Here is a 25,649-nt window from a genome sequence, read left to right on the forward strand (position 1 = left end):
GCTGTACAAATGAAATGTGTTATTATCATTATTATTATATACTAAATATACTTGTAAACCAGGGACATTATGATGCAGATTCTTCAGTATTAAGTTTGGTGCAGATAAAACACAGAATCATGAGTAAAGAACTGTACAGCATATTTATTCAAATAATCTGCGCAAAGGAAGGACAGCAAAATAAATCTGAACCAAGATCCTGCACAAACATCACTTACAGTAAATTACAAAAAGACCAAGGGAGAGTTTTTATGTAGAAAAATAAGTTAGAAAATCACAGCTGGGCCCATGATTTACATTTCTGACACTATAAAAATGACTTTACAGAGGAAAAAGCTTTGTCTGTGTATACTTTGTTTGGTTTGTCGCATATACATAACAGAATTAGTTCATTTTTTTCTTTTTACAACATTATATTTCCTTCTTATCGGTCATGTAACAAGTCATTTTTTCAAGAGGTCAGTGGAGATTTAAAAACAGATTCTGAGTCACAGGTTCACAAAACCAGAAACATGTTTGTCTGGTAAAAGTACCCTCTCTTCTACATGCAAGTTTCCTGCACCTGGATTAATACAGGTGATGAAGCAGCAGCTAAAAGTTGAAGCGCCACTGGCAGACACAAACCTTTGAACATTTCTTATCTTGACTTGGCATCTAGCTGAAGATCCCTTGGGGGACTGGGATGTTTTCATGAAGGTATTTCATACTGCCCTGCTCAGAGAAGTCAGCAACAGTGTGCCCTTCACCTCGAAGGACCCATTTGGTGGTCAGAAGCCCCTCCAAACCCACTGGACCTCTGGCATGAATCCTTGCTGTGCTGATACCAACCTCAGCTCCTGCAAAAGAAATACTGAACAATTAACTTTGTTGCTCTATCTCTGTGATAGCGTTAGGTTAGATTCATTTACAAGAGGATGTATATATTCTCATGCTCTTCTCAGATAGCATAAAGAAGTAAAATTATGTCTGATACCATACATACCGAGGCCAAAGCGGTAGCCGTCAGCAAAGCGAGAGCTGGAGTTCCAGAAGACGCAGGCGCTGTCCACCTGCTGCAGAAACTGTTCAGCTGTCTCCTCATTTTCTGTAATAATGACATCAGTGTGGGAGCTGCCATATTTATGGATGTGATCCACAGCGTCCTGCATGCTGTCCACCACCTCAATGCAGCACTCCAGGTCCCCGTACTCTGTCCTCAGAGACTTCACCTCAGATGGGCTGAAAGTTAAATATGATGCAAAGCGGGGGCCAGCATGGATCTTCACCTGTGAGGACGCAATGGAACGATGATTCGGTAACAGAATAATCAATTGTAATCAGTTAAAAATAATTTTTAAAAAAAACACAGTTGTACGTCATTGACCTGTTTTAAGTGCCAAACCCTCTTGCCAGAATGGACAATGCATAATACTATTGACTACAGAGTCACTGCATGTTTCTTACATGTTCTGTTCTCAGCATATCGATGATTTGGTCAAATATGGGGGTTCGCAGCAAATCTCTGTGAATGAGGAGGGTCTCCATAGCATTGCAGGCTGCAGGGTAGTCACATTTGGAGTCTCGAACTAGAATCAAACATAAATTATATCACACACACAAAATTGACACATATATTGTGCACTCAAACATGGAAAGCATCCTGAATGAGTTGTAGTTAGCAAATAAAATGTTCCCTGTATGTTAATTCAGCCATTCTTGTTCACTGCAAGAAACCAAAATTCTTCGGTAAAAATAATAGAATGTGAAATAAAATCTATTACATTTTGGCAAAATATCTGTCTGTATGTATATATCTGCATTTACATAAATTATGACAGTAATTTTCAAGTTCTACAAGTTTCACAAAACTGGAAACAAACCAAAGCAGAAATGGAAACAACATACAAAACGTTTTTCCAACCTCCAGGAATCCACATACCGACATCAATAGCTTTGTCTATGCTGGCATCACTGTCTATGTAGACGTGGCAAACGCCCTCACTGTGGCCCAGGACAGGAATACCCTTAGCTGCCCTCTGGATGTCCCGGACCAGCTGGGACGAACCCCTTGGAATGATCAGGTCAATCATCTTGTCCAGTCTGCACAAATCTTCAACTTCTTCACGTGTGCTCACCTACATGCCAAAGTAAATTTTAGCACATCACAGAAAAATTTCATTAATACTGTAATCTCTGGGGGAAAAAAACACACTAAATGTATATAATTTAATGCTTTCAGTCTTACCAGTTGAATAGCATCCGTCACTCCATGAATGGAAAGAGCTTCCTGGGTGAGTTGATGTAGAATTCTGTTGGTGTTGGAAGCTTCCTTACCCCCCTTCAATAGCAGAGCATTTCCACTGGCAATAGCCAAAGCTGACACCTGAAAGACAATATTAAATACATTTAATTTTAATCTTACTAACTTTGAAATATATAAAAAGAAATAAAAAAATAAAAATAAGTCACCAACATCATCAGCGTTTGGAATGACTGACCTGTGGGAGACAGTCAGGACGTGACTCAAAGATGACCAGCAGGACACCTATGGGAACGGTGATCTGTTCCAGCTCCAGGTTGTTGGCCACCCTGGTCCTCCTCAGCACCCGACCAACACTATCCCTGGAGGACACAGCAAGCTGACGTAGGCCAATGGCAAGGCTGTTCAGCTTAGATGTTGACAGACTCAGGCGGTTGATCAGAGGCTGGGAGAAATGACCTATGAGGAATTAAAATAAATAAATAGCAGCAATGACAATGACATTTTCTATAGATTCCTGTAGATATTTTTCTTGCTTGGCTCCTGAACCTGAAAGGCCAGAGGTCAGGTTCAGCTACAAAACAGTTCTCCAGATCTAGTAGAGATCCTGAGCCTTGTGAAATAATATTTCAGCAAGCAGGCTTTCTAAAAAAGGAGCGTGAATTTGGCTCCTTCAATTAAAGGTCTCCCTCCTCACTATGCTGTCCAATAATAGAGTGCACAGAATGACTCTTGCCAAGCTTAAAAATCGGTACCATGCTTACATAACTTTAGCTGAAGCACATCAGAGCTAAGATAAATGCCAATCAATACTGACAACCACATGACCTAAGTATGGCACAACTAAACTAAATCTGATAATAATAATGGAGCTGGACGATAACATCTGGCAGAGCGTGGCATATGAGTCAGAAGATTGCAAGCAGCTGTGGATTAAGGTGATCATAGTCTCCTCTCTGTGCCTCTGTACCTGATGCTGTTGCTAACTCCATGTCTCTCTTGTTGGCGCTGAGAATCTCATCTTTCTTCTCTGTAAGCAGCTCAGCAAGACAGCAGATGATCTCTGCTCTCTAGAAACACACGCACACACACACACACATATATATATATATATATATATATATATATATATATATGATTAACAAATAATTACAGCTACCATCAGTACAATTTAAAACTCTGTTGAGTTTGGCAACCCTTTCATCCTGTTGTGAAGATTGTGCAATTTCCCTGTTTCAGTGTTGTAATTTATGATTGCTCAGTGCTAACAAAGAGATGCTCTTTCCCTGTTAAAATCTTGTTATTTAAATTCATTTAGGACTCATATAATGAAGTAAACATTATGGGCTGTAACCTGAAGATTCTTGTTATTTAAATTTGTTGGAATAAACCTTAATATATTAATCCTAAATAAAATGCAATAAATGCTATTTGCACAGCGCATCAGTGAGGAGATACTGTATATGATTGTATTGTGTTTTTCAACCTCACATCAGTTAGCCAGACCATGGTGAAGGAACAAGGAACTCACCTGCTCCGGGAGCAGAGAGGCCAGAGTCCTGCCAGCGTGCCGGGCCATCTCTGTCTGCTGCTCCACAGTGGGACCTGATGTTGTCAGCAGTACAACCATCAAATATAAAACACAACCTCATAACAAGAGTAAGATATTATTTCCAGATGATTTTAACTTGTACCTGCTGGTTTCACTTCAGAGAAGAAGGTGCCAACTTTCTTTCCCTCCACAATGTCCGTGATGACATGGCCTGTGACTTTGGGATGAGTGCCGTTGGCGATCACAACAGACGTCCCACCCTGTAGTGCCCAAAGGGCTGCTTTCACCTGATTCAGACAACGTGATTTAGAATGCTGCAACTTTGTCATCATTCAACCACCTCAGTACCTGTTTACACATTGAGATAAAGTTTTGTCTGTCAGGCTGACCTTGGCTTCCATGCCGCCGATGCCGACTCTGGACTTAGTGCCGTACGTGATTGACTGCTGGTCCCCAGGATAGAATATATCAATGAGCTTGGCATCATCTGTTCCTGGGGGACTGTCGTATAAGCCTGTGGGAAGGATTTTTTTCTTTTTAATCCTTCATTCAAGCAGAACAGTCACAGTGATATTGACATCCAGGAAGCCTGGCCAAAAAAGCCAGACAGAATACAGAGTTTTTTATTGACAGATAACTCCTTGACATAAGATGTTCAGGAATAAAAGCAATGCAATGACAGCATATTGTTGCTGAAATGATCACTTGATTAATGAATTAACAACTTTGATTCCTGATTACCAGTTTAAATAATGTATTATGTAAAAAACAAACATCTGTTGTTTACACCTCCTCAGATATGAAGATTTTCAGTGTTTTCTGTTTCATATCATTGCAAACTAAATAGCTTTGGATCTTCTGATGGTTGGCAAGAAAAAATAAGCAATTTAAAGATGAACTTTGGGTTTTGGGTAACTTCTGATGGATATACTGTATGCTCAAACTTATAACATATGAATTAAATAATTGACCACTGGTAACTGATTATTTGACTATAAAAAAATCATTTCTGTACCTTCAACATCAGACAGGGCAATCAGGAGGTCTGCTTTCATTTCAACAGCCAGACGTGCAGCCAAGCTGTCATTATCTTTGATGCTTATTACCTGAAATACAAACAAAAATTAACCTAAAAGGAAAATCACTGCATCTCAGATTATACTGTAGAATAACAGCTTATCAATTGGTGCCATGCAACAAAAACCTTCCAGTCCCATTTAGCCACAAATCAAACAACATATGTTCACCTCTTTCCAAAAGGAGATAACACAAGCTGGTCTGTGCACAATAAAATGGAATGAAGAAAACCATAGAGAACATTATGTATCCAAAATGTTAGTGAGGGTGGAAATGTAATTGTTAAGAAGCATACTTCATTAATTCATGCATGCCTTAAGCAATCCACCATAACAACTCTGGACCACATTTAGCCTTCCCATTATGCCCTTCATGCAGTACCCACATTTACCCCCTGCAAATCACTGTTGGGAACAGGGGGCGGAACAACAGCATCATTGGTGTTGATGATAGGAACTATATTCATCCGCAGCAGTTCATGGAGTGTGCTGTTCAGGTTGCGGCGCTTCTGTTCGTCATGAAAATCCAGGTTGGTGACCAGAATCTACAGAAATGGACAGACGTGTAAAGAATTCAGTGAAAACAAAGTCAGTCGCTGCAACTACTCTATTGTGAGAGAAAAGTCCAGTACATACTTGTGCAGTGCAGGTGCTGTACTGGGTGAACATAGCCTCATACAACGCCATCAGACCACTCTGTCCAGCAGCTGCACACGCCCGTGCCTCCAAAACTGGGACTGACTGAAAAAAAAAAAAAAAAACAGATTTCACACAAGTTATCAAGGCTATTAACAACATTAAACAAATATCTATCTAATTCCCTGTGTTTAAGATAATTATTCACCATTTCCTTGAGTTGGTTCTGTCCGGAATGTAAGGCTTGTCTGACGCTTTGAGACAGCAGGATTTCATGTCTTAGTCTCTGCTTCCCAAACGCCACAGCGCCACTGGTGACAATCATCATCTCCCTGCCTTGATTCTGCAGCACAGCCACCTGATAGGACAAACAAAGACAATAACTTTTTTTTTTCCTATGGCCATGATTACTATTCAGAGCAGGAAGTTCTTTAATATGTGTTGTAAGTCCACATAATATGATGTTCACACATACACAACCATCATCAACAGTGGGTCCTCTCTTGTCTGTATCAACAATATTAATGTGGCCTTACCTGCTCTACTATTGAGGCCAGTCGTCCCAGTGCCAGGCCACACTCATCTCCCCGTGTCACCACAGCACTCCCCAGTTTCACCACAATGCGCTTAGCTTGCTTTAACTCACTCCGGTGGGCAAAAGACTTCCCATGGGGACGTGGGAGAAAGACTGCAAACAATAATAAAGTAAGAATTTAGTACACACCAGCATCAACTTGCAGCAAAGAGTATTATAGCATATAGATCAGAGAGATGTGAGAATATTGTCCATTTCAGGTGTGACGAGGAGGTAGGTTGAATACTTACATTTCGCCTGGGAAAATGCTCTGATGGAAGCTGGACAGACATTTGATTGCCGGAATCTGGATGTCAGGCGAGAGCACGAGGCCAGCCTGGCAAACATGGTGCTGACACCTGGGGACAACTGTGATAAACACACAAACCAGTGCCAGGTTACTGTAACAGTGCAATAACCTCTCCTGAGATAAGCAGGTTTTAGATATGACAGACAGGCTGTTTGTTTGGTAATGTGCACAAAGGCTTAAGATGTTAAAGAAGATGAAATATCTTAACAGACTCAATGACCGTTATACATTTCAACATTATTTTAGTCTTACTGTTAAGCTTTGCATCATGTTCCTTGATGTTATCAGCAGTGTTGCTGCTTGAACTTGACACACTGACCCAGTAGTGAAGAGGATGTTGTTTTCATAGCTTAGAAATACTTGCTAGCTAAAAAGCATGCGGCTAAGTGCTGTTCATACAACATATATACATAAAAACGTTAACATATATGAAGCCCCTTTGTTTGCAAGTCAGTTAATGAGGCTAAAAGACTGTAGCTATGCGTCTACTGTTGATGCTGTCATTCATGTACCCAGGGCTAGCTAGTGTTAGCTAGCATTAGCCATTGGGAACTACCAAAGTTAGCTTAATCACTGTACTTTTGTGTAAAATGGACTCAAGACAAAACTTACCAGAGGACTCCTTACAGCGCAATGTCAGAAACCGAGGAAACCAAGCACAACTACAGTTAGGGGTGCACTGCAAAGGGGAGACACGTAGTCAGCCGGACTGGCGGTGCCTCGCTGCCACATCCACAGCCCACGTTAGTAACAGAGACCGATTCAGGAACGATGTGTACGTAGGTTTTCTCGAGACGTTCATAGAGACTTACGCATATATCATAATGTACGCAGAAATAGCACGTTCGATGGGCGGACTAACTTGTGTGGTTATGGGAAGCACAAGCAGGAATGGAGGATGAAGAGTACACACACTGATAATTCATATTTAAAAGTATAAGCTAAAAAAAGAACTAATTACAATTGTAAATCTATAAATCCAAATATTTGCATGTAGCCGCAAATTACAACTGTTGTTATTCTGCATATGTGTGCAATCACACTTTGTTCTTCGAACTCTATTATTTTTATTTCGACGTCGTGTCTTCTATCATGTTAAAAATGTTTCAACGATTTTTTTCGGTATTATCCGAAACATGGATAAAACTTTCATAAATCCATCTGTTATCCGATTGCCTAAGTAATCTGATTACTTCTACAGTACTGAGATTACAGAAATAATCAGATTACATAAACGATTAGATTACATAAATTTAACCACATCTATGAATCTATGTTACTATATACCTGCTATTGGTTGAATACTTTACTTTAGTATACTAACATACTAAAATTAACTTACTAACAACTACTACTACGAATTTACTAACTTACTTATACACTAAAACTAACACTGTATAAAGTACTATAGACACATCTTGTACATCAAGGCCAGTTAATACTGTAGCATGTCATGCTGCGACGGTGGAGCAAATTTCATTTGCTGATGAAGACCTTGAGATGTGGTTGAAAGCTTCTGAAAAGGCTAGTAACTAGACTTTGTGTTAAAATATTAACTATGCTGTGACTCATTATTTTACTGTTCCAAAAGTCAAGAATAAACTTTCACACTCAAGAGACTCAGGTTTGTTTGATTAATTATTGATGGTACTGCATTTAGGAGAAATAATTGGCAATTTAATCTTAATCCAGTTTGTTGGAATTTTGCCATTCTATTGTGTTTGGTCTCCTAAGAGTCAATGGTTTGAAACAAAGCAGACTGGAAGATATCAACTCATCTTTAGTAATCTGACACTGGGGCACATGAGTGGTGTGTGCATGCTAAAAGAGGCCTGTGAAACATTCATGAGCAGGAAGGCCAGGAGCACAGTGCACATTGAGCTGCCACAACAGGTGCAAGCAGAGCTATGGGGACTGTTGAGGAAACTTTGAAGTGCCCCGTCTGCCAGGACTTCTTCACATATCCTGTGACACTCCCATGTGGACATGACTTCTGTCACACCTGCATCAAGGCTGTCTGGGACACAGACGTGTCTAATGAGGGTCCTTTCTTCTGTCCAGAGTGTCAGATCTTCCTCCCCTCCAACCTCACTCTGGAGATAAACACCAGCCTTCAAACCAAAGTAAAGGACTTCACTAACAGACCATCACCATCAAAGCTGCAAACAACAACTTCAACCAGGGAAACCAAACCATGTTCAACTATCCACTGTGACCACTGCATAGAAACGCCATCTGTGGCCATAAAGACCTGTCTGACCTGTGATGCCTCACTGTGCCAGGCTCACGCCCTGCTACACCAGCAGAGGTCAGCTCTGAGGGAGCACACAGTGGTGGAGGTGACCGGGGATCCACTGTCTCTGAAGTGCAGGGAGCACCGTGATGAGCTCAAGCTCTTCTGCATGGAGGAAAGGGTCCCTGTGTGCTGTTTGTGTGTCCTGGTTGGCATGCACAAGAACCACCAGGTTTCCCAACTCCATGAAGCCTGCACAGACTTCAAGGTGAATATTATCATTGTATGTGTTTGATTTTCTTGTAAGTGCTGCTGTAATTTATTCATTTCTCTGTCAGGATATTTATTTTCTACAGGCTTGATGTATCTTCTGTCTTTAGAGCATGTTAGAGACCACTATGAAGCAACTACTGCAGAGGAGAGGTGAAGCAGAACATGCCATCAAGGACTTGGAGTCACTGTATACACAAACAGTGGTACAATCAATGTGAAATGTCCTTTTTTAATTCACAGATACTGTGATTATACTGACACTCATATGTATTTAAATCATGTATTTTAATTTCCCAGAAGTCTGCTTCAGATTACAGAGAGAGAATCTCAGACAAGTACAGCAGGATCCGTGTTGTGCTGGATGGCGATGAACGACTGATGATGCAGATCATAGACGCAGAGGAGACATGCATGACAGAGTGGCTGGAAGCCCAGAGGGGAATCATGGAGGCTCAGATTAAAGAGATAGACAGCCTCAGAGCCTCCAGCAAATCACTCCTCCAAGAAACAAATGATCTGCAATTCCTGCAGGTGGGATAATGATGCTAGATGTCATGAAGGTTTTTTTGGATCATGTTAAAGTGTTGTACAAATGTAGCTAAATTGTTTTCTGGGATTTTCAACAGCAAATCACAGCACAGAATCTTTGGTGAGTATATTTGTCATTTATTTTCTTATATTCTAATGGCCTTCTTTATGTATGATTTTTGCCTCCTAATGGATTTCAGTTTTGATTGTAGCGACCCTTTGGATTTAGCACCTATCCAGGAAATAGACAGAGATCTGTGTGACCCTGAGAAGCTGAGAACAGTAGAGAGGCTAGTGGACGACCTCACAGTGGCTCTGTCCCAACACTTTCCACGAATGTGGTCATGTTAGTAAACAATCCAATATTTTGCAATTTAAAATCAACCCTTACTATCTCTATAGTTGTGTACAGAATATACATTTTCATTTGCAGATCTAAGTTCTCCTGCACTGGACTCCAAAACAGCCCATCCAAAACTGGAAATATCCCAGGATAGCAAACAAGTGTACTGGAGAAGGCAGCCTGTCAGTGAGGCTCCAAGCGCTCAGCCATATGACTCCCAGTACAGCATCCTGGGTCAGGAGAGTTTCACTACTGGCCAGCACTACTGGGAGGTCATCGTACAGGAGAAACCCTACTGGCTGATAGGTGTGTCCACTGGGCCAGTTGATAAAAAAGATGGGCCAAAACAAAAGCTCTCTGGCCTGGGTGTGAATAAGACATCCTGGTGCATCTACCATGGAGACGGAAAGTACCTGGCATGCCATGACACCCAGGAGAAGCAGCTGTCAGTTGGGAGGAGAGTCAGAAAGCTGGGCATACTAGCAAATCTCCAGAAGGGGGAGCTGTCATTCTACAATGCAGACGCGATGACCCTGCTTCACTCTTTCTGTGTGCAGTGCAAAGACCCTCTCTACCCCATGTTTAACCCCTGCATTGATGTGAATGGACTGAACAGGCAGCCTCTCACCTTGTTTTGGATTAAGGACCCCTGGGATTGGCATGTAAACACAGAGGGAGATAAAGAGTTACCCTAAATGACTGTGAATGAATGTGTTGTGAACCCAAATTCATTTATCACAAAGTCTGTATCTTTTTTTTTCATTCTGATGTTCACTCCAGTATAGCTTGGAAATGTCACTCAAGCTGTAAAAACTGTATGACCATAATCAATTACCATGCCTGGATGTGTCCCAAGTAAAAATAAAACCAATGACCAAGGCATTTCAGTGCCTCTGTGAGAAATGTAAGACAACATCAACATCATGCATTACCAGCACCCATGGGAGAGAAATGGTGTGTTTACATAAGAAAATTATAGCTGAGAAGAGAAGTTTAACCCTTTGTCTTTTATGTGTAACTGATTAGTTTCCCAGTATTAGTCTTATGTTTCAATAGTATATACCTTCTTAGTGTCTGCAGTTGTCATATACAGCATTATACTGTAAATATTTCATCAAGTGGTATCGGGGGCACTTTTGTTCTGTGGTAAAACAATTCTCATGTTTGACTTGATATAGTTCAGGAAGTAAATGACCCGTGTGTAAACTACTGGCTTGTTATTTTTTACAACTGTCCCCTCAGATCACCAGACAATGGAGGACAAGCATGACCTCAGTCTCACATGTCAGTGTCCATCGTGAAGTTGGCCTGCATTGAACAAAACACCCAGTAAGGCCAAATAACATGAACAGTGACCCTGCATTTCTTGAGAGAGAAAGAGACCTAACACTATGCTGTAGACTATTGTGCATACAGTTTGTTTTTCCTCTGTGTACATAAATACCTACTATCTGAAGAAGCAATGAGAAAATTCAATTATTCTATTTGACTTTAAGTAGTGACTTTGTATACTCGTTTGTTAAAAGGCATCCTCATGAAAAACCAGGAGGATGCGGGCAGCTAATACCTAAATAAAATCTATGTTTTACTCCCATGTGTGGTTTTATAATCAAGCATTATAACTCTATGATCCTTATCCTGATTAGAGGTAATTCTATGAATTCTTCCGCCCTTGGGCCGGGTGAGGACATACAGTAAAAAATATACAGGCACAGAAAAGCATAAAGAGACACACATCTCAGTTTTAATATAGTTTTGGATTGCCGTGGCCTAAAATCAGAATAAAATTTTAGGGAAAACCAAAGAAATATGACATTTAGATGTACAGTAGATTTCAGGGGTTTTTTGTGACAATGACTACACTGGCTGGCATGTTGCTGAGTAACAGAGGCTGCTTATGAAGATGCCCGAGTCTTTGACTTAATCCAGTCCAGGTAGTGAGTGACCCGGGAGTAGACCCCAGGCTTGTTCTTCCTTCCACATTGGTCTCCCCAGCTCACCAGACCATAAACAACATGGCTTGTGTGCTGCTTACAAGTCAGTGGTCCTCCAGAGTCACCCTGTAACAAGAGAACACAGCTGACCAGATAGTAAATGCACAGCTGTACACAACTACTTCAAGAACTTACCGTACATACAGTAAGTTTGTCATGCAAATATTTATGAACACTGGCAAGCACTTATACAAACACAGTTTCCTCACTAACCTGGCAGGAATCCACACCTCCTTGCAGGTAGCCAGCACAGAACATACCCCTATCCAGGACACTGCCATAAATTTTGGGTTCAGAGCACTTCTCCGAGTTGATCAGTAGTACATTTGCCTCCAGCAGGTGGTTGGAACCAAACACAGCTGCAACCAGGTAAAAATGAGATTTTACCAAATAAACACTGTCTCTCATTTCAATGGGCGTAATCAAATAAAGACTCAATGTTTACAGGGTCCTTTAAATGAAAACAGCATTGCAATCCTGAACTGGCAATAAAACAAATCAAACAATCTGAATGAAAATGAATGTTTTTGTTCTGCAGCTTAGCTTGCGCAAGTGGCCTTACATTCCTCAGTGGCACCCCATCCAGAAATGGTACACTCTATCCCATCAGGCAGTTGGACATCAGGTAGACAGGCTGCCTTCACAAACTGGGTCTCATTGGCACAGATTCCATTAGTAGCTTTCAGCCTCAACAAGGCTTTGAAAATGCAGTTGAAGATAAAAGTCAGTAGTTTCAAGCAGAATCAAAAATGACTTTTTCAACATTTTTCTAAATTTACACCTATTTACAATGCCTGCCAAAATGATAAAATACTTCAGTTTCATTACTTGTACTTTTTACTGTTTTTGGAGTTTACTTCATGGACTACAAAATCTGTAGTTTCCCTAAGGCACATCATTACAGCTGCTATTATTTGACATTTGATTCTTAGTCAAACAAAAAAGGATCAAGATACAAAGGTAAGGTGCTTTCAGGATACTCTTTCATTTAGATGTTAAATGCCAATACTGTTGGTAATATCGGTGCTTATTTTATATAAAATGAGAGCGAGTCATGGGTCACCTATGTCGTTGTAAACAGCTGAAGAAGTCTCCCTGTAGTTCTCATGCCTCGTAGCCTGTTCAACTTGTACGGTTTGCTTTGTCGGTTCATCCGAATCCAGAGACAGGCACCCCATAACCACCTGCATTTCCTTACTTTGGTCACTGTTCAAACACATAAAATAAGTCAACATGTGTAAGTTATTCCACAATTAGCCAATGTTTTGTGTCTTTTCATGATTTGTAGTCATTATGGTTGTGCTTACATGCAGTGTCCAGCTGTCAGTACCCAGCAGCTGTCGATGAGAACACCTCCACAGATGTGTCTGTACGGCTGGTTGGAGCCCCTGCGTCTCATTTGCAAGGACACCTGCCAGGGTACAGCTCCAGGAGGGACCTTCAAACCGCCAAATATCCGGGTAATGACCTTCTTTGGCTGAGGCTGCCCACAGCTGGAGAACAGTTGTGGCAGAGTGGAGGCAGCTTGAGTAGGTTTTGGAGCCTGGGTGGGCGCCTGAGTTGGGGGAGGTTTGGTAGTCATTGGCTTGGGGGTTGTTGTAGGTTCAGGTTTTGTAGGTCGGGCAGTGGGTGCAGGGGCTGAGGGGACAGCTGTTGGTGCCACACCTTAAAACACATGCACAAGATAACACAACTGTTTTGGTTGACTGCACTTACAATCAGAACTTGTGTAAAGCTTTAAAGCTGACCTGTTGATGTAGAACACTTTACCACGTCACAGAAGTCCCACCGCAGCCTACGGCCTCTTCTATAGAAACACCAGGGCATCAAGTCTCCGTCTGGGTTCCTGTGCCATGGAAAACATTTGAGTGAGCATGTAGATGTCTTCTGCAATTTGACTACACATATTTACTTTCTCCAGCATACTTGAAGTATAACCTGACCTGCAGCGGTTGTGACGGCCAAGTCCATCTGTGTCCTCAAAGGAGTTAAAGGGATCAAGTCCTTTCTCCAGGATGAAGTGTGAGTTCCAGTGGAGGCATTCATCGCCATCATCTGTCTCACTCGCATTGCCACGATATGACTCTCCATCATCCACAAAGCAGTCATTTGGGCCTAAGATCACACTCAGTCAGTATATGAGTTTAAATGACATGTATATTGGGCTGGGGAAAAGAAAAGTATTTACCAACATGGCAGAAACGTCCTCTGTACCCTTGAGGGCACACGCAGTCAAAGTCATTACCATCCTTGACGCATTGTCCACCATTCATACATGGATTAGGCTCACACAGTGAATCTTTGGAGAAAAACAGGAAACGGTATGAGCTTGCTTTTGGGAACTATAACAACACTTGTTGAAAAGAGTTCTTCTATCTTGTTTGGATAAAGAAATATTCCTTACAACTTGTGCAGTGTGGAGGCTGGAAGGGCAGCTTGCATTTGCACTCATAGTACGGGGGCGTCGAGGTCAGCACACACTCACCCCGGCCACATGTTCCTCTCCTACAAACTTTTGGACCTGAGATGATAATAATAAAAAAAAAAATGTTTTGGTTTTTTATTAATTCAATTTTCCTCATTATATATTGTGCATATTTTACCAGTCTGTAACAACAGCATGGAGATGTTTTTTTTTTCAAACCTCTCTGGCATCTCTTTCCCCTGAAAGGTGCGGGACAGTCACACTTGAATCTTCTCTTGCCTTTCTCCTCACACACTCCATTGTTCTCGCAAGGGTTTGGGACGCATTGGCCTGTGAAATGAAAAACATTAGGGGGGAAAAAAAAGGTTTGCATGAGAGGTTTCCAATGTAATGTATTCTGCCATGCCAAGGGAAAGCATGTTAAGCTACACAGATACTGTTGGTGTTGTTCTGTGGAGCCTGACAGAATACGTGAGTGTTAACTCTCTTACCATCTGGGTCTTGAAGTTTAAAAAGCCATTCGGAGTAATCATCATCGTCGTCGTCATCATCACCTATGTCTGTGATGTCAAAGAAGACGTCTAAAAAAAATACATTTCCATTAGATATAAAGCATTGTTGTCCTCTTTTCTCTCTACTACCCAACAAAACTTTTTTAAGTTTAGTAAGGGAGATATTGTCTACAGTAAAGCTCTGCTAGGACTTACAGAATACTAAATGTCAAATATTGTTCTACAAATGATGACTTAGAAAATAAATAAAAATAACCACTTACCTTCAATGATGTGCTTAAATCTTGTTATCCTTTTCTCATGTTTTCCATGTTTATGTTTCCTGGGTCCCTGATGCTCATGATCATGATGACTAGGATCTTGACTACTACTATCTTTTTTAGGTTTCAGCTGAATGAAAACAAATATTGCCAAAAATACGTGCTTAGTTAATTGCTTAGTAAAATTTTTATTGAGATTTCTGAAAGTGCAACATAGCTATATGACAAGAAATGTAGTGAATTATTCATTTTAAACATTGATAACAAACTCTACTGCATTTTATTCACAGCACCATGCATTAACCAACATTGTAAATAATAGCCAGTACATTGGCTCATTGCTACACAAACACTGTTTAATATATAGTGAATACATACTTCAGCAGGTATGAGGAGCACGGCTAAGAAGAGGCAAAAGAAGAAGAGCTTTAGGTTCATGATGGCAGTGGATCAGAAGACATCCAGGAGCGTAAAACGAGAGTGCGCTGTCTAGCAGATCAGTCACACTTTTCGAAACATTTGAGTAAGTACACTAACCTTTGATTCACCTGGGTGGTCTGGCATCCATCCATCATGCTGAGTCAGTTTTATTGACTTTAACTGGGCTTTTGGACACTAATTATTTAAGTAATAATGAGCAAAACATTGTTCATGTAACCAAATATTTATAATGAACAAATAATTGTTAAAAAAAGATCAAGAGCCATTTTTGAAACATTTTTCATATTGAAATATATTAAAATGGATTTTGATCAAAGAGACTAAGCACACAATCAGATGTAACACAGAGGCTCAGAGAGCATATTTGCAAAGAGCTAACTGTTTGTTTGAATGTAGACTTTGGATCCACATACACTTGGTGTATCTCAGAATAAACTACCTTTGATATTAGATCTCTTTATACATTTACAAAATCAGTCAAGTGTAATGTATGCATCTTGTATTGTGGAATATTTAAACTTAATAAGCATTTAACATTCTTTTCATGACCCTTTTACTTAATATAATGAACTTATAAGGTGTACTGTTTCTTCTAACGTTTCTGCATATTTATCTGAAAGTTCAATAAGCATATACAGTATAGGCACTGGAAGAAGTGTGTAGTGTTCTCTATTAATGTGATTCCTTGTAAGTTGCTTCTTTCTCTCTGCAAGTAATTTATATCGCAGTGTGCTTCATGTTGTCTGAAATACATTCTATTATTTCAAAGAAAATTAATCCAGTAGCAGTACCACTTTCTTAGAAGGAGCCTTTTATAAAGAAGTAACTGATGGCTTTATTAATGGTTAGTAAAATAAATTATAACGCCTTATGTAACAGTGATAAAGGTAACTTTTGGGTTGCCAGGTTGTGAAAATCTCTCCCGTTGGTGTTTACCACTCCACTCCACACTTCCAGCATCACACTGGCTTAGTCTTTTTAACTAACTCTTTCATTAATCAGGAAGGCACCCTTCACTGCAGACTGATTTAATTATTAGAGAATAAGAAACCCATGAGCATTTATTGATGGATTACCAACATTTATAACTGCATTATTACCAAATAGACAGGATAAACAGAAAGATTTTTTTACTACCTGGCAACCCCAAACTTAATTAATGAATGACTTGTAACTGATCCATAAAGCATTAGTAAATTTATTTTCTTTTGTTAATAAAGCCATAAGTTACAGCTTATAAACCTTTATAAAGGGTTCATTAATAGAAATAATTACTAAATGCTTTTCTGTGGCACAACTAATCACAGACCACTGGTATGAGATGGAGTATTACAGATGACAATAGGCTTTGCATTGGTGCCGTTGTGGTCATGACCAGGACACAGGGCCAGGTGGAGGCAGTCTGAGAAGGTTCCTGCACAAAAGGAAAACAGCGGTGTCATGTTGTCCGCCTCAAGAAACGTCACCAACCCTGCAGGGAAACTACACAAAACCCCAATCCGACAGAAGCGTTTTGTGAAAGGCAGCTGATGCGGCACCCCTCCATGCCAAGCTGTATACTCCCCGTCAAAGAATTCCACACACCAGGACTCATTCCCACGGCCAAGCCAACAGTCCTCAGAGGTGCCCTTGCGAGGAATGGTGGGATAGGTGACACCAAGCTCCCAGTAAGTCTTCCCAGTCACGTCGATCTCCCAGTAGTGGCGACCGAAGCTGAAGCTTTGCAGGCTGATGACATTAAGGGTGGTGTCAAAGCGATCAGGGACGTCAGGAAGCTCCTGCCAGGTGTCTGTGTAGGTGGCACTGTCACCTTGGGGGGAGATGATCAGCTTTGGGTGGGCCGTCTCTGGATCCAAACTCACTTCACTGGAATCTGGAGACACATGATAAACATTTTTATACAGAAAAATACACATGTTAAAGAGATCAAATTGCGATTATTAACATGTGTGTGAGAACTGACAGCTCTTGATGAGTTTTTTAAATAGAGGCGTCTGGGAGCAGACAAGCAGAAGCATGTTGTTGGTGAGACTGAGGATCTGTTCAGCTTTGGCGTCGTCAAGGTTCACACTGCTGGGGTCCGTCCTGTTCAGCAGATCTATCACTCTGGAGGAAGTAGACCACAGACAGAAACAACATAAGTTGTTGTTGCAATGCATCATACTGAAGAATTTTGTGAAAATTGTGAAACTGTGGTTTTAGTCCATACTTGTCCACAGCCTCCATCTCTTGCTGCTCAGAGTATGAGAAGAATGACTGAAGAAAAACAGGAAAATCAAGATCAAATGTACTCTGAAAACACAATATTTCATAACACTCACGTCATATTTTTTATTTTCAATACACAATTGATAAAGTAAATATGAAATTTCAGATTGTGTGTGTGTTCATATTTGGTCCAGCATATCGCAACTTGACCAATGTCTTGTTTAAAATATTTCCCATGATAACAAACGCTTCAGTCACCATTGTATCAGTCTGTGCGTCCACCTGGTCCAGTGCCACTGTGAGTCTGGCCAGGTCCTGCTCTATCTCCTGGATGAGGGAACAGTTCTTCTCCATGAGCCCATCCAGGGCCGAGACAGCAGCCCGCTCCTCCATCTCAAGATAGGATAGGGTCATCCTCAGGTCTTCATCCAAGATAGTCTGGATCTCTTGATATTTCCTTATGATGCTCTCCCTTATCACTGAGGACTTTTTCTGAGTCAGGCAAAAGCATTTATCAGTGTATTTTACTGCAGCTCACAGATGTGATTACAGTATTAGTGTTGTAGTTTTTGTAAATTTTAACAAAGACCAGTTTGAACACAACTTACTGTGATTTCTGATTGCCGTGCTGCCAGTTTCTTCAGTCTGTATTTAACGGCTTCCCTTTGCTTCTTTAGACACTCCTGATTTTTTTCTAACATCTCCTGTAGAAAAGGTGCAGATATTCAATAACTTATTATTAACCTTAATTTTGATAGCAAAAAAGACAAAGTTGACTGACAGGGGCAGTAGGAAGTACTGTATCTGTATAATAACCACCTCTTTTAAGTTTTTCTCCTGTGCTATTTATTAATAGGCATTGCATTATTCAATTTACTGGCAGTGTTGTGACCCCAGATGCAGGCATCTGTTTTCCATATTCCAGGAGTGTTTGTCAGTGCTTCCTTCTCTAAGAGGAAAATTATGATTGTTGTGTCCATAGGAATTCACATTTGTCCCTCTGACTGAGTACAGTCACGTTGTAGCTTTAATGAACAGCACGCACTGTACAAGTGTACAGTTCAGTTCATGTTTCGGAGCCAAAATGCTCAAAAGAGAGCTGAGAAGTTATGTTGTGACACTTAAAGGACTATAGTGGAATGTTTGCGTATTTCTACTACAAGTTGCATCACACTTTACACCACTGTTGATCATTTTTCAAAGCACACCATAGTTTTCTGCATCGTTAAAGTCCCCCTCCTCTCAAAAATGTGTTAGCTTAATCTTTCTTCACTTGGATGTTTAACTTTCACTGTGCAGAATGATTAATGTGAAGGGTTTGACACTAGCCTGTTTTCACATTCATCTACTCAGGGGGAAAGTTTCTTTGTGCTCTCCTTAAAGATCCATTTAAGACGTGTACTTATGGGCATGATTTGTGACATCACAACTAGCTTGGAAGACAATCGTGGTTCACCAAGCAACTTGCAAATATGATGCAGAGATTTGAAGCCTCCAGTGCAAATACACTGAAAATGGAGTTTTCAGACACTTTTGAAATTTAATTTAATTTAATTTAATTTCGTTTACACATTCATATATTCAGTGTTTTTCAATGAGGGAGAAGGAGATGTGCTTTCAATAATTTTTGACCAGTGTATTGAACATTTTTGTGGAAAAAACATATAAGACACAAATGATTTATAAGCACAGCATCTTTATATGTCTTAAAACATGTCTGGAGTAGAAATTTAAAAGCCACATATTATGCAAAATGCACTTTTTCATGCCTTTCCAACATAAATATGTGTCCCCCGTGTTTTTGGAGACCCCCAAACTGTAAGAAAAGACCATCCTCTCTCTTTATCTCCTGCTCCATCTTTCGGTAAATGTGTGTGCAAACACGCTATTTAGATTTGGCTCCCTTTATGATATCATAAAGGGACCTCCTCCAGCCCATCAGCAGGCTGATGGTCCCAGCCCACTGAAATCTACTGAATCAAATTGTTCTGTTGTGGGCTGCAAGAAGCAACACAACAGTCTTTATGTCTCCCATTATCTGAGGAAGTGAAGACCTGTTGGATTCACTTTATTTTTGATGGAAATGTCCCAACAATGACTGGAAAAGTGTTGTATCTGTGCACAAAATAGTGGGTACCTGGATGTAACTCCATTTCTGGATCGATACCAGCAGATCGTGACCATACCTCAAACTTGGAATCTGTAATGTTTGCCATGTTTTATGTTGTTTTACTGTTTATTTAGGTTAGCCTGTTGAACTTGGTGTTAGCATGTTGCACAGCTAATATTGCTAGTGATGTTGAACTAATGTTGTTGAGGAACAATCAAGAAAAACTGTGTGAACATTAAGTCTCATTTGAAGCCAACTAAATAACGACAATAGTAGGTTGGATGGTGGTAACTGTTTTTTCAAGTTGCTTTTGGTAGGACTTTAAACTGCAGCGCTAGCTCAGCTAGCTTTGTTATTACACTTTAACCCGTTCTGCTCCATGATCCTTGTCAGTATGTGTGTGTTGCTGCCGTAACGTTATGTAAATGTCCTTGATAGACATACCATGAGGGTAACGATACATGTGTGAAAAAGAAAGTAAAACTGCAAGAATTCATTTGCTTGGCAGTGTTGTGTAACTTTGATTAGCACCCGGCAGCTAACTTGCTCAGATAATAAGGCTTTAGTGGCCCACTGTGGCAGTGTGTGTAAAGTCAAGTGGAGGCTTATACGACAATTCTGATGCACAGTTACACTTAGTGTTACTGTAATACTAGTATTAGTGACGCTGCTGCAGCTCCGTTGCAGTTCCATTATGAATATGAATACTGTCAACAGCCCTCTCTCCAGTTGTGGTCATATAATTTGCATTGTATCAGACCGGCAAGCCACCCAGTTCTGGAGTGGGGTGTGTGGAGCAGCAGCTCATTCACATAGACACAGCAACAGCCCATTGAGAACAGGACTGCAACAGAGGGGTATAGAGGCATGCTAAAATGCATAATCTGAGTGGTATTTCAGCAAAAAACCTCAAATACATGTTTTGGGGACCTCAGAGACCTATATTAATTTGCTGAAAAAGAGTATAATATGTGACCTTTAAGATAAAAGTAGCTGTACAGAAAAGCATTTGCGGTGACTTTGGTCAGAATCGACTTAATAGGAGACAATGACAAAATATGATCAGGGTTAAAGTGAACCTTTTTTGTGGAAAAACCAAATCAGACACAAATTATTATTGCAGATTATTTTTATATGTCTTGAAACATGTTTTTCCTGCCATCCAGGGAGCCACTGCTCAGTTCATTTCAATACAGTATGAAAATCAATCATGCTTGAGGTAAGTATCCATACCATTAAACACTTTCTTTTTTCTCAAAATTACATTATCATTGTAAGGTAATCGAGGTAATGCTTTACAGTAATGTTTGCATGGGAAACACTGATGTGACATCTGAGATTTAACAAAGATTTGCACTATACAGCATTGCTCTCATATTAAGTTGCCATGTTATTAGAAATTCAAACCTGGAGGACAAACTTTCAAAAGATATGGACCTCATGAAAAGGAAAATATGAATTTTGTAGTTTCTTGCATTACCGTGAACAGAACTCAAGTCTTGGATATCTTACCTTCCCACTAGCACTTGATTGCATCAATCTGGAAAAGTTTTTACTGTAAAAAATCTATGCATGCAACTGCATTACCATATAAATATAACTGACAAAACATAGTTCATAATGATACCTGTCTCAAGCAAAAATAAAATATTTATTCAAATAAATATTTGTTTTTATTCATACTGACATGAACTGACACAAATGACTGCTTAAAAGGAAGGAAACTGTATTCATCAATTTAAAACTGTGGAATATTTTGAAAAAAGCTCAGTTATAGATGCTGTACGTATTTTGTTGTCCAAAAGACAATCTGCAGTCAAATTCTGACAGTGCTCTCTGAATTATGGCTAAATATTTGAAAAGGCCAGTGACTTCAGACGCTATTAAAATGTGGATAATAAATTCTCAAGCAGCTAATATGTTCCTTTAAAAGCAACAGCTGATGGGTTTCCTGGGCAATGGTGGTTGTTCACTATTCATCAGAGGAATATTTGCCTCCACACAAAATTTTCAAATGCAGCTATACAAATGTTTATATCAGAGTAAAAGGCCAAGATCATGTAAAAAGATGTTTCCTCAAAGGTGCCCCATATAATCAGTGATTGTGCAGAGGGTTAGTAGAGTACACTGTTGGACTGGTCCCATAAAAGCCAACTAGTCGTCAGACTACCTCTCACCTGTGTGACGTCACTGAACCAGTGTGTTTATTAGTGGAATGCAAAGAAGTAAACAGAGAACAGAAAAGAGGCGGTGGGTACCTTTGGTATAGCCGAGGATCATATGGTTCATGGTGATTTAAAGCTTTATTGGCTTAGATTTCAATACAACAAATGGCAGTGTGGGTTTTCATTTATAAAACAGTACTTTCAAATACAGTTGCTTCTTACATTAGGTGTTTTATCTATTTGTTGGTTACTGTATGTCGGATACGGCATTAAAATATATTAAGATTTGTACTTCCAATACATGTAAAGGGAAAGTGTCTGGCCATGTTTATGAGAGCCTGAGAAGAGAGACATTTTCTTTTTGTCAGGGTCGGATGACTGATTGGCATGTACAGCAGCCAAGGGAAGGAGACTGACGATGTGTAGGTGCTTGGATGATTCATTTCCATGTAGATCCAGTAAAACATTTGCTGGGTCAGCTGACTGCCTTTTTTTTTTTTTTTTTAAATTCAAAGACTCACTGAGCCGATTCTTGCAAACTTTGGACCAAAACTGTTTCAGCCCAAGCGAAGGAAAGCTGACACATGTTCAAGCTACAAGCATGGACATTTTGTAATGGCGCCATGAGGTTCTACTGTACTTACAAAGTTCCACAGGAATCAACAGCAACAAATAGTAGGAAGAAACAAGCAAGAAAGAAATGAAAGCAGTTCCACTCAAAGCAAAGCAAGAAGTAAAACAAGCGCAGTCAAACCAAATAACATGACCCTATTTATCATTCACTCTCATTCTTTGTCATTTTTGAACATGGAAGAGATTCCCATTCCTTGTTTCCTGTGCAAGTCTAACTGGACAAATCATTCAGCTCACATTCTCAGGAAGCATCAGAGCAAAAAGAGTCCATTTCATGGCTTCCTTGATTATGTCAGGAAAAACAAAACAAAACAAAAAACAGAAGAAAAGGAAATAAACCAAAACCTACATCTAGATTACAGTTGTCGTGTGCTATCTGTATGAATGTATAGTATATGCATGCTGCTCTGAGTGCTAGAAGAGCTTGGCCTTCTTTTTCATGTCGTTGCGTTTCCACAGGGGAAGCCTGTCAAACTCCTGGATCTCCATTCCAAAGATGTCAAAGAACGTTTCAGGTGCTAAGTGGCGCTAGAATTGAGAACAAAGGTGGAGAAAACAAAGGAGGGGAGGGTGGGAGGGGAGGGGAGTGGGGTGAGGGTTGTTCGTGGTTAGCACCGAAGCCATAAAAAGGGTCACTGCAAAAATGACAAGAAGCAATGGATACCGCACATTCCTTGCTACAGTTGTATTTGTGTAACATGTTATTTACACAAAATCGAAAAAAATCCAGTATCAATTGCGGACAGTCAGGTGGAAAACTGATACCTCCAGTCTGGTTCTGTCCACATCCCTGGGCAGTTTAGCTCTCCCTCTACTGGTTATCATGAGCATTTCATAGGGATACACCTTCAGAAGGAGACACTCGTCAGTGAACAGGTCACTCCAAGCTAGAGTCAAGCTTCAAACACTTACAAACCATTTTTATCAGACAAAACTATAAAATTTGGATATTCTTCTAGTTCTCACTGTGACAGGGAACACTGGGTGGGAGAACAGGTATGTGACAGGAGGCTGACTGGGAGTGAGAGCTGTTTTTCTTTTGTTTTTTGTTTAGGTTATTGGGGAAATGCAGGGTACTATGGTGTGCACACATTTTTTTTGGTGTAGAAACGTGCAATAGATTAGGTAAGGGACAAAAAACATGAAAACAGAGTTACATAACGGGCTGTATTTTTAGAGCAATTTAATGCAAACTAAAAAAAGAGCTAACATCAGTAATGTAGGCCAAGTTAATCCACATGGGAATGACTGTCCTGTAAAACTAAGGTGCTTCTACTTTTCTAAATAGCTAATCCCATCTGTACAAGAAGAAACTGGAAAATCATAATTTACCTAACTGAAATGCTCAATAATAAGCAACTAGAAGTTCTGTGAAGCCTCTGACCAACTCATATCCACACAGTAGTGTACACTCCCTTATATACTACGCAGTATATAGTGATATGAGTTGTTTGGATGACAATCTGGGCGTTGGATTCTCCACTGTATGCTGCATACAGTATCCAGCCACTGTAAGTCAAAGCTATGTGCAGATGAACATGGAGAAGCCAGCATGCTAAGCGCTAGAGTGACTCCTGAAGCAGCATGCTAAATCAGGAACCCGGCTAATGTGAGTCTTTTACCTCCATTAAAAATCTCTCTTAGCTCCCTATTTCTTCCACCAATGTCCCCACTCTACAAAGGTCAATACAGAACACCGCTTATTTTATTTCACCTTCCACTAACGGACTGGTTGCTTCTTCTTAATCAAATTGTCAAGTTTGTTTGTTTTTATTAGCTGAAAAGTTTGCCTTTATTTATGTGTTACTGTAAAATGCACTTCAGTATAAGTGAACAAGGTATAAATTTTGTAACATATTTCACATCAGTACAAAAAGAAGAAGATACTTGCTTTTGGTTCCAACATATTAGGCATAGATACTCCCCTGTCCATCCTTGCAAGTGCTGCACGGCCATCCTTAATGTGCTAAAGAATAGAACATACACAAATGTAATATAGTGGAAGGGGACTGCAGGGTTAATGGCATGAGTATGTCCACTAATGACAGTGGGCACAGTCTTCACTGGATGGAGCAAGTAGTGGATACGGTTCAGTATCTTAGTAAGTATTCAAGATGGGCAGTCGTCGTACATGTTTTCTGCATGTCTCTTTTTTTTTCTATGGTGAGTTTTGAAATCATATATTCAAATGTGACATTTAGCTTGAGTCATAACACTGGTATACGGACAAACAAAACAAGACATGTGGCGATGATTGTACACTGCATGTACATTACAGTGTTTCAGCTACTGGGCAGTGCATGTTTGCTTCTCAAATCAGAGGCATTTGAAATTGCTGCACTGCATGCCCTGTAGTTGACACTAATCCAACAGTGATGCAAGCATGTAGCATGAGTGGGGGCACTGTGCATTCAGGATAAGGTGTCTCTTGCAACCCATGAGCAAGCAAATTTATGATGCATTGGTGAGGGTGCATGCCATGTGAAAAAGCAGATGAGAGACATACCTGAAACTCTGCAGGACAAAATGGGACAGAAAATGAGACTCACAGTTAATGGTGTTGCTGTCAAATCCCCTGCCAGGCTACTATCTACAACACTGTTGTCCCTGATGACACATTGTGTGAATCATTATGCAAATATTTCAAAATGCAGGTCCATCTTATGTACACGTAGCAAGCCATTTCTGAATACTGGTGCTGAATAGCTCTGGTGAAATTGGCAAGAGATTTACTTGGTGGCTACACTTTGGTAGCAGCTCTCACCTCTGCCTCCTCCACACATGTCCCCATAGCTGTTGTACTGGGTGAAATCTGTTGACTGTGGCTGCGGGAATACAGACAGTAGTACATCAACAATGACATATGGGCATTTTGTTGCTGCGTTACGACCAGAATTAGATTTAACTTACAACAAATATATAGAAATTTTTATTTGTGGCAGTGGTGCCAAGACTGTATACTTCCAGTCATTATAATTTTCTAACTGTCATCTCCTATCAGCATTTTGCTGTCTGTAGTTACATAATCAACAGCTATCTTGTGAGTATGAGTGAGCTCTCACCCGATGTAGGCCGTTCCTTCCATAGCCAGGCAGAGAGTTTGTTTTGGTTGGAGAAATTGGATCTGAAACATAAAC

General features: G+C 40.2%; 5 protein-coding genes across 12 annotated transcripts in view; 1 reads left to right on the forward strand and 4 right to left on the reverse strand.

The window, feature by feature from the left end:
- Nucleotides 1-124: 124 nt before the first annotated feature.
- Nucleotides 125-7,144, reverse strand: LOC137196771 (delta-1-pyrroline-5-carboxylate synthase-like). Of its 2 annotated transcripts, none has more exons than XM_067609624.1 (17): nucleotides 7,000-7,144; nucleotides 6,329-6,446; nucleotides 6,040-6,191; nucleotides 5,712-5,861; nucleotides 5,504-5,608; nucleotides 5,260-5,412; nucleotides 4,807-4,897; nucleotides 4,181-4,305; nucleotides 3,934-4,078; nucleotides 3,771-3,844; nucleotides 3,210-3,309; nucleotides 2,478-2,698; nucleotides 2,225-2,362; nucleotides 1,919-2,114; nucleotides 1,444-1,565; nucleotides 983-1,265; nucleotides 125-836 (listed from the first exon to the last, which is right to left on the reverse strand). In XM_067609624.1, the coding sequence occupies exons 2-17, from the start codon at nucleotides 6,423-6,425 to the stop codon at nucleotides 655-657; spliced, it is 2,334 nt and encodes a 777-aa protein (XP_067465725.1). In that variant the 5' UTR covers nucleotides 6,426-6,446; nucleotides 7,000-7,144; the 3' UTR covers nucleotides 125-654. The 2 variants fall into 2 exon arrangements, with proteins under 2 accessions (XP_067465725.1, XP_067465724.1); XM_067609623.1 differs by having other exon boundaries at nucleotides 5,254-5,412; nucleotides 7,000-7,143.
- Nucleotides 7,145-7,249: 105 nt separating this feature from the next.
- On the forward strand, nucleotides 7,250-10,646 carry LOC137196772 (E3 ubiquitin/ISG15 ligase TRIM25-like). The gene is made up of 6 exons (XM_067609625.1): nucleotides 7,250-8,888; nucleotides 9,001-9,096; nucleotides 9,191-9,424; nucleotides 9,520-9,542; nucleotides 9,634-9,767; nucleotides 9,855-10,646. The coding sequence occupies exons 1-6, from the start codon at nucleotides 8,295-8,297 to the stop codon at nucleotides 10,457-10,459; spliced, it is 1,686 nt and encodes a 561-aa protein (XP_067465726.1). The 5' UTR covers nucleotides 7,250-8,294; the 3' UTR covers nucleotides 10,460-10,646.
- An 840-nt stretch (nucleotides 10,647-11,486) lies between these two features.
- LOC137196775 (hyaluronan-binding protein 2-like) lies at nucleotides 11,487-15,475 on the reverse strand. Its single transcript, XM_067609631.1, has 13 exons — nucleotides 15,334-15,475; nucleotides 14,959-15,085; nucleotides 14,675-14,764; nucleotides 14,403-14,513; nucleotides 14,163-14,279; nucleotides 13,947-14,057; nucleotides 13,702-13,873; nucleotides 13,507-13,604; nucleotides 13,066-13,423; nucleotides 12,822-12,964; nucleotides 12,321-12,455; nucleotides 11,972-12,117; nucleotides 11,487-11,824 (listed from the first exon to the last, which is right to left on the reverse strand). Exons 1-13 carry the CDS (start codon nucleotides 15,391-15,393, stop codon nucleotides 11,660-11,662), a joined length of 1,833 nt encoding a protein of 610 aa, XP_067465732.1. The 5' UTR covers nucleotides 15,394-15,475; the 3' UTR covers nucleotides 11,487-11,659.
- Nucleotides 15,476-15,553: 78 nt separating this feature from the next.
- Nucleotides 15,554-20,819, reverse strand: LOC137196777 (probable E3 ubiquitin-protein ligase TRIML1). The gene is made up of 5 exons (XM_067609636.1): nucleotides 18,213-20,819; nucleotides 17,863-18,096; nucleotides 17,606-17,652; nucleotides 17,360-17,502; nucleotides 15,554-17,269 (listed from the first exon to the last, which is right to left on the reverse strand). Exons 1-5 carry the CDS (start codon nucleotides 18,303-18,305, stop codon nucleotides 16,698-16,700), a joined length of 1,089 nt encoding a protein of 362 aa, XP_067465737.1. The 5' UTR covers nucleotides 18,306-20,819; the 3' UTR covers nucleotides 15,554-16,697.
- A 1,174-nt stretch (nucleotides 20,820-21,993) lies between these two features.
- Nucleotides 21,994-25,649, reverse strand: part of ablim1a (actin binding LIM protein 1a) — a 41,560-nt gene continuing 37,904 nt past the window's right edge. For 6 of the 7 annotated variants that reach the window (XR_010931317.1, XR_010931315.1, XR_010931318.1 and 3 more), the window contains 4 exons: nucleotides 25,575-25,636; nucleotides 25,277-25,337; nucleotides 24,404-25,026; nucleotides 23,278-23,358 (listed from right to left, as the gene is read on the reverse strand). Coding sequence is in view for 1 of the 7 variants with exons in the window: in XM_067609628.1 (XP_067465729.1) it covers nucleotides 22,927-23,040; nucleotides 23,278-23,358; nucleotides 24,404-24,478; nucleotides 25,019-25,026; nucleotides 25,277-25,337; nucleotides 25,575-25,636 (401 nt within the window). In the remaining 6 variants the exon portion in view is untranslated. Of the gene's footprint in view, nucleotides 23,041-23,277; nucleotides 23,359-24,403; nucleotides 25,027-25,276; nucleotides 25,338-25,574; nucleotides 25,637-25,649 lie in introns of those variants that run through there. The other variant, XM_067609628.1, reaches the window with a different exon arrangement.

This window comes from Thunnus thynnus, chromosome 14, assembly GCF_963924715.1.
Source record: "Thunnus thynnus chromosome 14, fThuThy2.1, whole genome shotgun sequence".
Taxonomy (NCBI): domain Eukaryota; kingdom Metazoa; phylum Chordata; class Actinopteri; order Scombriformes; family Scombridae; genus Thunnus; species Thunnus thynnus.